This window comes from Cyanistes caeruleus, chromosome 5, assembly GCF_971803275.1.
Source record: "Cyanistes caeruleus chromosome 5, bCyaCae1.hap1.1, whole genome shotgun sequence".
In the NCBI taxonomy this organism is placed as follows: domain Eukaryota; kingdom Metazoa; phylum Chordata; class Aves; order Passeriformes; family Paridae; genus Cyanistes; species Cyanistes caeruleus.
In genome coordinates this window covers 17044836-17061887 of record NC_141705.1, presented here as the reverse complement: position 1 = coordinate 17061887, position 17052 = coordinate 17044836, and the positions used below count along the sequence as shown (strand labels likewise).

The 17052-nt window shown below is 36.7% G+C and overlaps 1 protein-coding gene across 12 annotated transcripts in view; it reads left to right on the top strand.

The window, feature by feature from the left end:
• The window catches only part of KCNIP4 (potassium voltage-gated channel interacting protein 4), a 383084-nt gene that overhangs the window by 331172 nt on the left and 34860 nt on the right, over window positions 1-17052 (top strand). For 10 of the 12 annotated variants that reach the window (XM_023925426.2, XM_023925427.2, XM_023925425.2 and 7 more), the window contains one exon: window positions 13483-13607. In XM_023925426.2, the coding sequence (XP_023781194.1) occupies window positions 13483-13607 (125 nt within the window). Of the gene's footprint in view, window positions 1-8409; window positions 8512-13482; window positions 13608-17052 lie in introns of all 12 variants that reach the window. The other 2 variants (XM_086891604.1, XM_023925424.2) reach the window with 1 other exon arrangement.

Here is a 17052-nt window from a genome sequence, read left to right as displayed (position 1 = left end):
AAGAACACACCACCGTGGTGTTATTAGCACCATTAGCACCACGCTCTACTCAACTTAGACTGTCATTTGTTGTGTGCCTAGAAGTGCTTTTCAAGATGGAGCTGTACACACAGTTGTAAAAACTACAAAAGTAGCTGCATCATTCTTAAGGAAACCAGAACAATTTTCTTAAGGAAACCAATTTTCTTTTCTTAAGGAAACCAGAACAAGCACTGCTCTTACTTTTTTAGTTAGTTTAGTTAATAGGGTGTACCACATCTAACTACATCAAATAATTTATAGTAACTCAGCTCTGTACAAAGGAAAAGTAAGTGTAAACACAATGTTACACTTGGTTTTAAGGCTAGTTGATGAAAAGGAGTGATATCTATTTCTTCTTTATAGTGTTTTTAACGAAGCATTTAATGAATGGCACAATTTTTGGTTTCTTTAAACGTTTTTGCAAAAGTGAAAAGCAACATGTTCGTTACTTTTTAATGCCCCTCTTCTGTCTTAGTCAAAAAGGTGATTTTTTGAAAGCAGGATACAGATGATCAGTGGAAAGTTGAGCACTTTACCTTAAGACTGACAGCTTTGTAACTGAAAACTCTTAGTATGCCAGAAAGGTGTGGTGTGTTCTGTGCAAAGATAGTGTGATGCTACCATCAGCCCCAATCAAAGTGAGCTTTACCCAAACCACAAAAATTTACAAAAAAAAAAAAGTTAGCAATTTAAGTATGGAATATAAAGTTTAAGCTTCAGACAAGTCATACAGAATTCTGTGGAAAATTTGCTGTTGACTTTGACAGCAGGCTTGGAAATGACCTATTCCTGGCTGACCTGGGTCATAGCTGACTCACTGACTGGTTCAGCAGAACTGAAAAGCATGTGCTGGTTTAATTTCACCATTTTGTGGCAGTTCTCTCTAAATTCCTATAGAAGTTTTTAAAAGCACATTCCAATGGCTGCCTGGAGCACTGCAGGTTAATTATTTCCACTCAGCTTAATTAGATAATAGTGAACACTATGAAGGTATACTCCTCAAATGATTCATTAAAAGTACCTCTCTCTGGTCTTTAACTTTCCTGACGAGTATGAAAAGTCTTCTCTCCACGAAATACTGGTGTGCTTGTTAAGGGATGTTATAACATGCTCCACACACATGATGTGGAGGAGACACAGACGCTTCTCCTCCCTGCAGGTGGTACCAGACACGTGGGCTGTGACCTCTGCAGCCACTGGCACTGAGCCTCTCACTCACACTGGAGCCTGCTGTAGGTGTTTTTCAGGACATGAACCCAGCACAGGCTGGGGCCCCCACCCACTGCAGTGAGTGGCACAGAGACTGGCTGCAGCCAGAGTGACACCACAGCCCTGGGACACCCACGGCCCTGGTCTGACTCCTGCTGCTGCCCCTGTGGCAAAGGCAGTGTCTGAGTATGGATGCTAAATGCAAAAAGTAAGCAGGGAACAGAACCTGTGTGAAACTAAGTCACACAGGCTTCTCAGTCTGGCCTGAGAAAGCATGAGAAAGAATCCAAAGGAATCCTTGGTAAAGGACAACACTCTGCAGGTGTTGTTTAGTCAAGGGGTGGTGTTCCACTTCACCAATGTTGGTGATGTGTCACTTTAATGACCAGTGAGAGTTTTACCTCTCAGACCTTCTTGAACATGTGTATAAAAGAAAATTAAGAATAGTAAACTTTGCTCTCTTGAACAAGTAAGCTAAGGGAGTCAGTGTCGTGCTTATCACTGTTGCTAATATAGTGCGACATCTGAGTCCAGCATTGTACCTGCTCACATACAGCATCAACATGGTTTAGATAAGAAGCTAAATTTAGAGGTAATGAATATTTGAAAGGTTTCTTTCTTTTTCATTCAAATTTCTTTACTTTTTCATTCAAATTATTAACTCCTCTGAAACAATTTTTTCTTTTTTTTTCCTCTCTCTTTTCTCTACTGAGCTCTCATTCCAGCTCATCTCTTATCACCCATTTGATTTCTGTTACTCACTTTTGGTAGACTAATTTTTTTTCTGTTTTCAGTTGCTTTCTCTCATCTTCCAATGGTGTTTTTCCTTTTTTGCTTTCATATTTCACAGCACAGTCACTGTGTGCCATTGTTTTTTAGCCTCCAGGTTAGAAGTGATCCTTCATTTCAGCTGAAGCATCAATTAGTTTTCCTCCACTGCAAAACTCAATGTATCTCCACTAAACCAGATAAACTCAATCTAGCAATTAGTAGAAATTCAGTCTTCTTAACAGCTTTTCTTTATGGGTCTGTGCTTCTGTTGGTGACCTGCTACATGCTTTGGAGGGCTTTTCACTGCCCCCACTGTCTCTGGTGCCATCTCTGGGGCCAGCTTTAGGCTCTTCACTGAGCAGGGACATCACCATAGAGGTGTCCAGAAATGTCTGCCCAGTGCTAGGGCCCATTTCACTGTTACTCAAGTTTCCACCTTCTTCACTCTGTATCCATAAGCCATCCATAGGATCTCCACTTTCTCAGCATCACTTGATATTCCTGTGGCATTCAATTGCTTGTGAAGACACACAGCCAGAGAGAATGATCTCTCATCTGTCTTAAAAACTTCTTCCCAACCTTCTTTCTGTATCTCCACAAGATAAGTAATTTTCTGTTGATGTAACTTGTTCTGTGAACATTTTTATGCATTACAGATAATTAAAAACTTCTAATAAAAACAAAAGGGTGGAGGGAAAAGGAAGGAAACTACATAGTTCAGCATAGCAGTAAATCTGATTCACTGTGCATTTTTTCATATGCTCACATGGTCCACTTTAAGTGAGGTTTTTCTAAAGAAGACAAGTGATCTGGTATAAATGTGTTTCCTGTCATAGAAGATCAGCCTAATTTTTACACACACTTAGAGAACGTGTGTGAAAATGTGTTAGGTGATATTAAATTAATTAAGTCATCTTGACGTACTAGTGCACTTTCAAGTATTGCACTGAAATTTAAGAAACTCTGCCATTTTCAGTGTTTAGGCACCTGGAGATGTTTACAGCAGTTTTAGATAGTTTACGTTGAACATTTGTTTAGAAACTGTTCATAATATATTCAGTTTTTCAGACTGAAAAGCTGTGTGTATCATGTAAAGTCATGGTCTAAATGATAAAGCTGTGTTTGGGGAATTTAATGAAGACTGTCAGGAGAAAAGTATGGCTGTGTCTCTGCTTTATCAGTTTTATACTTTGATGCTTATCCACTCTATTTCTTCTCTCCAGTGATACTACTTAATCCTCTCTTTCATCTTTTTTCCTTTGACAATCCCACAAATGCCAAACTGTAGTTACTGGTTTTGACAAGATCACTGGTTTTTTGCTCTTCATTTTCAATCAAATCCTGTTGCTTCCAGACTTCCCAATTGGCTCTGATCTCTAATTTATTGGTAGAGAAGTGTAACTATCAGTTCCTAATCTGCATCTGCCATTGGGAGACTGATTTATAACAGTATGTACAAGAGAATTTAAAGCGAGAGAGAGCAATCTGACTTTTAAATTAGAGTTCCAAGGTATTCCCTAAAATGCTGCCATCCATTCTTTTAACTCAATACCTTCATGGGTGATCTGATGTGATCTGTAGGGTTTTAGTAGTCAATTAAGTTGATAGGTATATATTGCAATGAAAAATAGGAAGCTAGGGTCAGTAGAGGAAGAATCAATAAAATGCGTGCATACAGACAAATGAGATTGTTAAGAATGTTTTCCTGGAATGACAAAAATGCTGATGATCTGCCAAGTAGCCTTCTGACAGCTCACACAGTTCCTCAGCAGGTGCTTCCAAAGAACTGAGGCTGAGACTTATAAATATTTATGTTGTACATAATTTCATTCTATTCCCCAGCTTACTACACAGAAGGCACATGTACCCTGGTTTGTCTCTCTCCCACAAGTCCTGAGCTGTGTCTATGAAATCTGTGCTTCATTTTATCTCCCCTGCCTCTCCATCTGTGATGAACCATTAACAGTTTAGTGGGGCTGCCAACCTTTAAGGCCCTGAGAGAAATTCCATCATACAGCTGAAATTGAGCGTAAATCATCATGTCAAGAAACCACTTAATGCATTTCCCTTTCAGTTTTCAGAGCCTTTGTCACTTTTGTCTCAAAATTTTGTATTTAGAAAAATGATCTGTCCAGCCTAGATTTCAGGTCTTACAATAAATCTCTTCCTAAAATATCATATCCTGAACTAATATAACAGAGAAATTTTCCCCATTTTTTATGGGAAGAAATAAAATCCTCTAGGTGAACAAAATCCAAATTCCAGCAGTACTGGGAGTTTAGCTGTACTGTTAAGGAATTGGAGGTGGCCAGTGGACTGTAAATGCTGCTGACTCAGAAGCAGAGTTAGACTCAAACAGCGGAGCTAACCTGCTGACTTTTCCAAATATAGGAGGAAGACTTTGAGAAGGAAAAAAAATAATAACAGAAATAAAAAAAGCATGAAGAGAAAAAAAGAGTGGGTAAAAAAAAAGATGTAATTTACATGTGACTTTTGTCCTTCACTAACAGTGAAGGAGGAAATTGGAAAAATTGTTTTTAGTTTTTGAACTAGAAACATCCTCCTAAATAAGATGATTACCAGCCCAAAAAGCTTTTAGGGACTCAGATTGCCTTCTGTGTATATTTATCACCTAAATCCCGTTACAAAAAGGCAGCAGTGAGGCAGGTGAGTACTTCTTTGAACAGGGAGCATTTGATGAAAGCAGGAAAGAGCATGAGTTTGTGGGCAAGGGCAGCAACAGCAAGGTCTGTCTTGTGCACTTAGTGGGTGTTTAAGATAGACATTCTGATTTATCTGCCACTCCTGCAAAAAGTGCCTTACTGCACTTGCTTTCAAGCTGACTACAAGGAATTTTCAAAGACACCAATCACACCTGGAAAGGGAGATATTTCACCTCTGAAAACTCCTTTCTAGATGGTCTTTCCTGGGGTAGTCTGACCTGTCTCTGTAACAACAGGGCAATATGTAATATGTACTGTCTTTCTAAAGTTGGGATCATATGTCTGAAAAAAAGTAAATGCATTGAGTTAAGATAGTCTTGGTGTAGGTAGATATGATTAGAAATATACAGGCATTATTAGTCACTTATAATTTTTAACTTATAAAAATTGATATAATTTTGCATTTTTTCATAACCAACAGTCTCAACACTTTGATAAAGTGACCAGGTCACACACATAACAATGACCTGGATGATCTTGGTCAAGTACAATTTTTAAAAGTAGCGCTTTGGAAAAAAAATTGCACTGGCCATATGTATATGTTGTACTCCTGATATTAAACCTTGATTAATAAGTTACAGTTCTCTAGTTGAAGTATCTCTCTACACAGGAGGTTTAGGCCATTGGTGAATTTAACAGTTGCAATTACAGATATAAATCATGCTAAATAGCAGGCACTCCCACAGGATGCCATGTGCCCCAGGTCTGTGCACAGGTAGCAGTACAGGGGTACCAAGGTTGAGAATATGTGAGCCATGCTCCAGTTACAGAACTGTTGGTGAAATGTAAGAGCCTCTGGGGACATTTGCCCACAATTCCAGGTGGTGTCATGCAGAGATGAGTTCTAGGGCACTCCCACAGTGAATTCTGGGGAAAAATGTGTCTCACAGTTTAATTTTCATTGCAGGGAAACATTATTAAATCCACGAGCAAGCAGCACTACTGAACTAACCTTAATTTGAAAAACTTTCACATCTAGCCCAGAGGAAATTTTGCCTTACTGGGTTAGGGATATGAGCTATGACATTTCTAGTCAACATATTATTGAAAAAAACAACCCAAAAAGAGTATGGAAAGTTCAGTTTCTCCCGAATATCTGTTTTCAGGCTAAGAATTACTATTATTCTATTCTAGAAGTTTGAAGCAAATAGCAACAGTCCATCATTATCAGTGTGTTGATGCTTTATAGCTCTTTTCATGACCAGCCACTTAAAAGACTGGTAATAAGAGTTTCTTACTGTGTAAATAATTCTAATCTATTAGATTAACTAGCTTCTTCATGGTCACATTAGAGGTTAAGGTTTTTCTTTAACCTATTTCAAACTGGGCAAATAGGCACAGAACTCACAGGAAATTATTACAATATTTCATCTTCATTATCACCTTTAGTGTTTTGACACAGCACAGGCCCAGTGTGCAGCATGTTTTCTCTGTACTAAATATTTATTTTTTTTTTAGCTCATGAAAAATCACATTGAAAGTTGCAATAGTGATCAGGAGATCATAACAGCAGTAGCTGCAGAATAAACTAACTGCAGACAATGGGAATGAAAAGCTTCCATGCTGCTTTCTCATACTGTGAGAAGATAAACCAATCCCCTCACCTCTGCCCTGACCACAGTGTCAGAATTTTAAATTAGCTGCCAGAAGTGAGTACAGACCTATATTGCTCTCCTTGGTTACTTACTCCTCTGACATTACTTTCTCCCATATATATGATTTTGGTTTTGACCTTAATCATATTACTGCAAAGCCCATATGGTTTGCATTGAATTACATGAGCTTTTGTGTGAGCCTAAAAGCAGCAGAATTGTCTGTTTACTCGAGGCTTTTGGTTTCAAACCATTTAGAAATAATACATCCCTTTATATTTTTTTACAGCTTTGTATATATCATCAGTAATTACATAGATGTGGAACGATGTAATTATATAAATAATACATGTATAGTAAACTTTTGCATATCTTTACTCAATTAAGATAGCTGTAGATATTTCTGCATCATGTCTATTCTAGAAGAATTCCTAATAAAGAAAAAAACCTTTCAGATAAAAAAATTTCTTGCATGCTCACATGGGTACAGTACAGGCATAGTGTGGTGCTGCAGACACCACCAGCTACCCATTTAAAGGCTCAGGTTTGATGCTCAAACTAAAAATAGGAAGTTTGAGATACAATCAGATCCCAGATTGCATTTCATTTTATGCATTTATCTCCACTATGTTTCTGAGCCGATGGTTAGGTGCTAGGTTAGGCTAAAAGTGTATTCATTTTTATTATTTATATTAAAAGGTTTAGATGTTTTCTGAGATAGTCATTTAGGTCCATCTGACCTTGTGCTGAAACTGGATTGTTTTGTGTATTCACCAGATCTGCTGCTCTCTCAGAGGCAGAATTTGTCCGCTGAAAGTTGCTTTATTTTTTCAGGCTGTGGCTGAGTCATCCCTGGTTTTTCTCATTTCTTTTCCATTTCCTTCAATGTTTTACTCCTATACAAACTGATATTTTTTTTTCCTTTTATTTACAAAGTTTAATATCCTTAAAGCTTCTTGCTTCCTGTTCCCAAATACAAGCACATACTTAAGATGGCTTGGGAACACTTCTACGGCATGTCTCTAACACCAGGATTCAGTGCAATTGTGGCAGAGGGGATAACCAAAGATTATCCTGGTGCCTGTGCCTCAGCACAGGACCTGTCAGTTGTGCCCTTCATCTCTTGCCCTGTCTGTTTTGCACTCTTGCTGTTGTGGCAAGAGCCATCATAGAGCAGCATTTGTGTTTCCTTGCGTGCAGTTGAGAAGAAAAGTGCAGGAGTTGCATAATGTCCCAGACAGGCTCTGCCTCCCCCAGGAACATGAATCAGGCACTAAGTGGTTTTACAGGTGTTAAGTCTTCCATTTGCAGCAAATATCCACCCAGACCATGCTTGCTCCTATCACCCATTTTGTATGAGGGTTGGTTAGACCTCACAGGAAGATTCTCCAACAACTTCCATCACAGTAAATAAGGGTGATGCTGTTCACCTGCTTTTTAGCACATGAACATAAGCTATTCAGCCAAATTAGTCTTTGAAATGAGAGTATAAATAATATTTATATTTTATATATGTAGATGCCAAATATTAAAGGGATGACTTCTTATCATGATTGATATTTTAATACTCAGAAAAGGCAAAAGTACCAGACTGGTTATCACAATTGCCGAATTCATTATATGGGAAAGCTCGGCCATGGAATTAGAAGTCTGCCAGAAAGGACAACAAAAGATATCTTTGAAATTTCATTTTTGTTTTGTTTTGTTTTCCATCTTAAAATTCAAATTAAATAGACTTAAAATCTTTAAAATATTTTAACATTAAAATTTTTACAAACCTTCTTTTATCTTCTGTTGTTTTAAATAAATAATCTGACACTTCTCTGCTAGATTATTTAAGATGGTTTATAAGAATATTACAAGAGATGCACACAGATAAACAAATCCCCTTTATTGGAAAGATGCTGGAAAGATACAAAGACAAAGCAATTTTGTTGTCCTGTTCAAAAATTCTGGTTGCCCTTTGCGATTCATGATGGCTGCAATCTGTTTGGCCTTTTCCCATCAGGATTCTGCTCTAATGATGAACTCTGCAGCATGTACAGAAATTGTTCTCAAGCCTATGTTAACAGTCCTGATAATATATTTTTTAGGTTTCCTCTACGCCCAGAACAGTACCAAACGCAGCATTAAAGAGCGACTTATGAAGCTCTTGCCCTGCTCGGCTGCCAAAACGACATCTCCTGTTACTCAAAGCAAGTTTTATTTTCCTTTTTTTTATTTGATTTTTCTTTTTTTTTTTTTTTTTTTTTTTTAGGTTTGCATGCATCAAAGCTTATACTTTCATCAAGTGCTCATTTGAGAGGCAAGATATCTGCTGAAGTAATCATATGGTTTATCGAGGTTTAAAATCCAGTGATGAACAGATTTGTCTATGCAGAGTAGGATGGCAAGATACCAGTGCCAAGGTCTGCCACACAGGAGCTGCTGGCTTGGCACTTACAATCTGCAAGTCAGTTGACAAGTGATTCCCTGGTTAAATTTAGTAGCTGCTCTCCTTGTATTTGAAAAGTGATAACTTTTTGAATTTTTATGCATGTGTCTGTGTGTGCTTGCTATCCAATACACAGAGTGTACCATCATAGCTGGTCTGGGAGGAAAGGATCGGCCCTGCAGGTTTTGAATATATAACTTCAAACTATTTAGAGAACCCGACTTAAAGCTGATGTCTGAGAGAAATATAATAATGAGATTGAAAAGAAAATACATGAATGTGAATATACAGGAAAAGCACACTGATATTGTACTGAATGTCTTGATAGGCTGTAAGAAAATAAAATCTCTCCAGGGTAGGTAACAGATAAATATAGAGGGGTGGAGGGAGTGAGAGATCAATACATAGATACATATATATTCCTAGCTATAGATTAATTATAGTAATAACACTATAATATCTTCCTATATAAATTGATTCCTATAGCAGATTTGAAAATATTTATCTGGACCCAATTCAATCTAGATTAATTTAACTTAATTCTAGACACTAATATGAGCACCTAAAACCAGAAGATGAATGGTCCATGTCTTTCCTGTATGCTCTTCTGATAAAGCATATCAATCAATCTCTGGTAAAAAAAGGCCTGCAAGGGCAGTTCCCCATGTCTAGTAAATCCAGGACAACCAAAGACAACTTGACAGGAAATACAAGCCCTCTACTAAATCTCAGGACTCTGCAGGTATAGATCTAGGCTTTCTTTTTGCTATCCCCCTTCACTCTCTTTCATATTCTCCTCTGTAGAGAAAATTCTGGTACTTTGTCTTTTAAGTATTTGAGATGAAAAGGGCTAAATTTCTGGATGTACACTGATTTATTTTTTTCATGGTGTCTTCAGCTGATATATTTTAGTTGAAAATAAGGTAGCTTATAAACCACAGTTACTGTTATGACTCTTGTTAATAACTCTTTCTGGAGAAGTTACTTTCAGCTGCATGACCTGAGCAATATAGCAATATAGCCCTAGACAATAAATCAGAGAATCACAGGTTTGCTTGAGTTGGAAGAGAGATCTTTAAAATAATCTAGTCCAGTCCTCTTGCACAAAACCAGATTGCTCAAAGTCCCATCCAACCTGAACAATCCCAGGGATGGGGCATGGAATAGATGAGGAAATAGAAGAGAATTAATAGAGTGTTTGATCTCTTTGTTTGAAGTTACTGGGAGAGTGACACATCCTTATTCCTTGCACATTTCTATGTAAGCTCTTCATCTGCACAGCTAACCAAATATATTAAGTCTCAGAAACCTTGACCATGTCAAACTTACGTTTTCCTTACCGAAAATATTCTATAAAACAGAGGAGAGGTTGAACCAAAACAAGTGTTAAATATTTCCTATTTGAGAACCAAGTGGTAAAATAGGTGCATTCAATCATTTTCTCTGTAATCTCCTCAATAATGAAGCACTATGTTAATTAAGAATGTTGTATCAAGAGAAAACGTTGAATAAGTCTGTCATTGTAGATATACATTGTTATTATTCCATTTTGACATCATGTGCTATTTCATTTCTGCTAGCATGGAAGAAGCAACATTATAGTGTCCTAGGAATGAAAACAACACCCCTTGCATTAACAATCACATTATGTGAAATCCTTATTTGAAATTAGAAATTATCAGGGAAATATTTTTTAAGCAAGTACTTTATTGAAATATAAATAGCCTGAATTTGCACTTCTGCACTTTTATCAATAGGTGCTTACAAAGGCTATCGAAAACTGTAAAATCTTGTTTCAGCATTATTTTAGAATATTTCAGAACATATTTCAGCATTCCTATTGAAAAAAGCATGTAAAAGAACACTTATTTTGTGTGCTCTAGTCTAGTAAGTCTAAACTTAAAACCATCATTCCCTAGATATGTGCATGTGCTCGTACACAAGGGTAGGACTACACTCAATGGTTTTGAAAAAGGAAAACATGTTAAATAGTTATTAAACAGCTAAGGAGGCTATAATGTGGAGTTTGTGCAGGGAAATGTGTGTGAACTATTTTTACAGACATTAATTTTTTGAAGAGTACCTTTGCTTTTCACAATGCTTTTACTATTTTTTTCTTTAATGAATAATGAAAGGTTCAAAGCTTATCTCCTGTGACATTTACATTAAAATGTCTTTACTATTTAGCTATAAGAAATCTATTAACTTATGAAATCAGTAAGAATATTTTGTTTAGTACAATAATGAAGGATTGTGAACTTGTTTCTGGTTTTCTGTTAACATGAAAATTAATTTCTATAAAAAAAGGTATAAAAATAGAACTAGTAAAAATAGATTTTCACACATTTTTTAAAGTATATTTTAAAGTATAGATTTTTTTTTTTCTCCCAGCCTGGTAGCTAGAAGTGTGAAATACTAAAAACTTGGAAATGACTTGTGAATGCTATAGCATTTTAGTCATCACAGTTGGTACATTTTAAGGAAGTTTATGATGATCTTACATTTTTATTATTTCTACCTATAAGATACCAGAGAAGTCAAGTGCGAGGAATGTGATCCTGAACCTCTTAATTAACATCATCAGCCTATTGCAGTCTTCTACATTCTCTCTGAATCATTTAAACACAATAAAAATGTTTACTACTAAGAATATACAAAATATTGTGCTCAGCACATTGTCTGGTCATTATCTCTAGCTTCACATTTATTACATGTATTCATTTAACTTCTGGAAAAGCTTGTAGATGTCTCTCTAGGTAGCCAGATGTTTTACAAATGGGTGCTTAGAGAACTCAAGTATTTTTCTGTCTAAAGCCAAAGCCCATTTAAATCCCATGTAGCCATTTGAATATAAAATGCAAGTGAGCTTTCAACAATATTTATTTTCAGGTTGATTTTTTTGCCAATTTAGTTTAAGTACCTAGTGTTGAGTTGCAGTTAACAAAAAAAATAAAATCATCTGGATCACATTGAGATCATCTTCTTGAGATGAGTACGAATAGCAACCTATCCTTAACAGGAGAAAGGACAAAGCCCTAAATTTTGTGAAGATTTTCCCAAATAGTTCATATATTATTAAATATCTCTTTAAAAGTTGTTTATTTTTTGTTTAGCTGAACTGTATCTTCTGATGCCAAATTTCAACCAAGCAGCTGAAAGCTATTATTACTGCATTATAGCAGAACAAAAATTTCTGAAACTGTAAGCATAATACTACTTTAATTTAGTATTTTAATACTGTGGGCTTATGAATATTGAACCAAATAAAACTAAGAATAAAGAGTCACAGATTCTAAGGAAATTAAATATATATCTTCAGCATTGTAGAAGTGACAATTGGGTATTTTGTATCATTATACTTCTGTAGTTCATGTAACTCGTATATCAAAATAAGGGAGTAATTTCATTAAATTAATCTGGAGTACTGCATAAGTTACGTTTTATGCTGGCAGTACTTAGAATTGGACACACATTTTTTGACCACGAGGTGACTGGCACCCTATTGTAAGTTTCTTTAGCTGTTTTATTAAACTTACTTAAAACTCTACCTAGCAAAAAAATTCATTCCTAATTCTCTTTGTTTTAGGGCTACATTCAACTGTAAACCTTGAATGTGTATATCCACATTCTTACTTACCTAAAGAAGAGGCACTAAAACCATCATTTTTCCCAACTTAATCTGCTCACCCTCAATAATACTTCTCCTAAAGGGTCAGTTGTATGATACCCAAAGTTAGATCTGCTGCTGGATATGCGGCATCAATTTCGCAAGCTTTACAAAGGACAACTTCACAATGAAAATCCCAGCCTGATACGAAGAATTCACATCCATTATCCAACTGAAGGAAAATTTTCAGCTTTATAGAGTCACTAAAGATTTATAAAATTGTTTCCTTTGGTCAAAGAGTTGTATAAACAGAAAAGTCATACTGAATGTATCATGCATGTTCTAGCAGTTTATTGCTATTACTACTCATGAGACAATATGCAGGCTACTGGATCATCACTGCTGTTCACTATTCTTTGCAGCCACAGAAGCAGATGATAGACACCCTTTTCCTATGAGTTCAAAACTGACTTATTATTTGTCTTCTTTCTTTCTTTCTTTCTTTCTTTCTTTCTTTCTTTCTTTCTTTCTTTCTTTCTTTCTTTCTTTCTTTCTTTCTTTCTTTCTTTCTTTCTTTCTTTCTTTCTTTCTTTCTTTCTTTCTTTCTTTCTTTCTTTCTTTCTTTCTTTCTTTCTTTCTTTCTTTCTTTCTTTCTTTCTTTCTTTCTTTCTTTCTTTCTTTCTTTCTTTCTTTCTTTCTTTCTTTCTTTCTTTCTTTCTTTCTTTCTTTCTTTCTTTCTTTCTTTCTTTCTTTCTTTCTTTCTTTCTTTCTTTCTTTCTTTCTTTCTTTCTTTCTTTCTTTCTTTCTTTCTTTCTTTCTTTCCTGCCTTCCTGCCTTCCTTCCTGCCTTCCTTTCTCTCTCTCTCTCTCCCTCTCTCTCTCTTTCTCTCTTTCTCTCTTTCTCTTTCACTATTTCACTCTTTCTCTCACTCTTTCTCTCACTTTTTCGCTCTTTCTCTCTTTTCTTTCTTTTTTTCTTTCTTTTCTTTCTCTGCCCACCCACCCGCCTGCCCTCTCCTCCCTCTCCTTCCTCTCCATTTTTCTTCTTTGTCTTTTTGAAAGGGTAGAGTATTTATATTTCCTGTACTTCTTGCTAAGATTTCTTTCTGTCTCTTGTACTCTGCAGACACTGTAGAAGATGAAATGGAAATGGCCACAGTACGACATAGACCTGAAGCTCTTGAGCTGCTGGAAGCACAGAGTAAATTCACAAAGAAGGAACTTCAGATCTTATATAGAGGTTTCAAGAATGTAAGCACTTCCTTTTTGAATTTTCAATCTGTTTGTGGGATATGCCACTGCAGTCTCAGCTGTGTAAGACTGACTAGCAATGCAGCACATGACATTCAGTAGCTGAATGCTGCATGACTGATCAGATGAGGAAACAATCGCTCTGAAACAATAGGTCTAAGGTTGTTAAATTATTTAATGAGCAAAAGATGCAGAAGAAGTAGAAAGCATCAAGGAGAGAGTAATTAGAACTTAGTATAGTAGGACTTTGTTCAAAGTCATATTGAAAGTTGTGTTGAGATTGTTTGTCTAAGGATGCAATAATGGAAGAGTACTGAAGAATTTGGTCAGTAAGATGAAAGATTTTGATTGTTGTATTCACAGGAGCTTTCACAAGAAGTAATTGACTTCATCTGCCTTAGATGACTTTTTTATTTGGTGAACTTGATAGGTTGATAACTTCATCAGTTCTTACTAGCTCTACAAATATATAAACTTCTTAGATCCCTTTACCAGGAGTAATTATGATTTTTTTTATTTTTTTTTTTTTCAGATAAGGTGTGATGTAGTGGCAGGTCCAGTGTTTTATCTGGCAGGGATTCCAAGTGAGGACTGCAGTTCATGGCTGTAGTTTGACTCATTTTCTACTGTGTAGAGCTGCCCTGGAGTGCTGGGCCCATCTTTGACTTGTGAGGCATGCATGGCTAGTATAGCAAAGAAGTAAGACTCAAAAAGATGTTAGTAAGTTTTCTTTAAAAATAGACCTTTTCTCTATTAATTTTACTGTCTTTCATCTGATTAAAAAATATGAAGAATATTGTATGCAGTTAACATTGGATAGAAAATATTAGAGAAATTATATTAAAATTAATAATAGCAAATTTTTAATCATCAGTGTTTAAAGTTCATCTATAATTTCAGCTGTAAATATTGCAACTGTGTAGATGCTATTTCTTTTGCTAAGCTGAAGCTAAAGATGAATTTATTTGCATTTATCATCTTGTAATTTAGGTTTTTTTCATGCTTCTTGGGTGAAAAGGGATGACCTCTTGCCCATGGCATTTACTACTCAGATGAGTTAATAAAAACACAATGAAGCTCCATTATGGAATCAGAGAGGGTATCTTCAATAGCTCATACAAGAAGTGTAAATTCTTGCGGAGCTCTCAGCTCTCCTGCATTCTGTAAAGAATTCTGTAAAGAAAGCAAGACATGCAAAGGGATGTTTTAAACATATATTTTTATCAAAAGCTTACAGTGCAAGCAGGGCAGAGTCACTTACTGTGTCCTGTCTGTATCATCGTCAGTTCCAGAAAGTAGTGTTGGCATGTTAATGATTAACAGTGATTGCTCTTAAAAGCTTTTCATTTCCTCAGGTTTCCAGAGAACTTTCCTCTGCTAATGACAATATTCTCCAGGCATTTCAAATCATGATCTAATGTCCCTAATTATCAAAGGCAAAAAGGTACAAAGTGTAGTGGATAAAATAAGCCTTCTGTCTGTTTCTCCAAGAATAATTATTCTTAGAGTTTCAGAAACTAAGAACCTATTATTTCTTTGCATAAAATGAAGTATGGAGAAAGAGAATAGATTATAAGGAAGTATTTTAATTGATATATTTTTTAGAATTTTCTGAAAAGAGGAATTCCAGCTCTTCATATGCTTTTCTTTTCCAAGATGTAAGTTCTACTTACATCAAAGAAATGTTGAAGATAAGACATGGTAATACATTTTTAGCCATATGTTTAATTTCCTTATCAGTACATGATAATTCAAGACATGCATGTGTAACATATCTTTGACTAGACAGAGTTAATGGGCATGACCTTCAGTGTTTTTGTGTATAATATCACCGCAAAAATAATTATGATCTAAAATGTTGTAAAGCATGCCCAGTGGCTCTTATAAAGATAAATCAGTTTAAAGCAATATTCTTTAGACCAAGCATAAAATTTCAGAAATGGATAATTTCAAACTTTTTCTTGAGTGGGAGTTTGTTTTATTTTTCGCGTTACCAGTTTCTGCTGCAATATGTGGTGCTAGATCACAGTTCTCTAATCACTTCAGAGAACTGGTAGGACAGGTCTACCTCAGCTCTATGAGCAGCTCGTCTATGCTGATTAATTCACCTTTCCTGTCACATATCAACCTTTTATCAAATAGATCTTAAGTGGCTTTGGTGGGTGCTGATCCACAATGGCATTGCAATGTCTCCCATGGTCTGTGCTTGGACCATCTCCTCCTTACAGTGCTCCATCATCCTCTTCCACCTGCCACAGGCCACCTGCCTTCTCACATTGGGATCCAGCTTAGTGCTATCCTGCCAGTATTTCCACTCCTGCGTGCTTCACACATCTGCTTTGTGTACCAATGTCTCCTGGGTGCTGCCCAGCTGGACACTGACTTTGCTTTGTTGGCCACGAGCCATAAAATGTGTCTGTCTGTGCAGAAAGGGCAGTTCTGCTGTAGGTAAGGCATTTCCAGCAGGTTGAGGGAGCCCTAGGAGGCCACACCATACTCACTCAGCACCGGTGAGGCCACATCCAAAGTGCTGTGGCCAGTTCTGGGCTCTCCAGTAAAACAAAAGTATGTGGAGAAAATAGAGTGGAGAGAGTCCAGCAAAGGGTCACAAACACTTGTAAGGGACTGGAGAACCTCTCATATGGGAAAAGGCTGGGAGAGCTGAGACTGATCAGTCTGGAGAAGAGAAAGCTCAGCAGGGATCTTACCAGCATATATAAATATCTGAAGGGAGGATGTAGAGATGGAGCCAGGCTCTTTCAGTAGTGCCCAGTTCCAGGACCAGAGGCCGTAGGCACAAAGTGAAACACAGGGTGTTCCCTCTGTACATCAGGAAAAGTTTTTCACTGTGAGGGTGACAGACCACCAGCACAGATTTCTCCCTGGGTTTATGTGATCTTCCTGCTCGAAGATATCCAAAAGTTAGTTCTCTGGCCATGGTCCTGGGTATCCTCTCTAGGTGGGCCTGTCTATGCAGGAGAGTGCAACCAGGTATCTCCAGGGATCCCTTCCAACCCCAGCCATTCTCTGAGTCTGTGATATTCTGTTTAATCATTCCACTAAGAAGGAACCTACTGAAAAGATTAAATGAAACACACAGGCACTCATATTTAACATGATGTCATCAAAATCTTGTGCAGATCCTACCTCTATGCCTTACGCTTTTTGCCTGACTTACTCTTTCTTCAATAATTTAAGTATACAAAGCAAGATAAATTAAAGCATGAACTTAAGTTAGTGTAGTTCTGCTGAGGTTGTGGTCCTGTTAGATGAAATTAGCAGTGCCCTACAGCACGTTAGTACTAACTGAAAAGCTTTTGTCTCTAAAATCTCACTTCAGCCTGCTTATTTCCCCAAATCCTGTCGAGTTTTAGGATATCTGTTCTGAGATAGGGATGAAAGAACTTTTTATAGCTTACTTCCAGTTATTTGTTATTTTTGACTT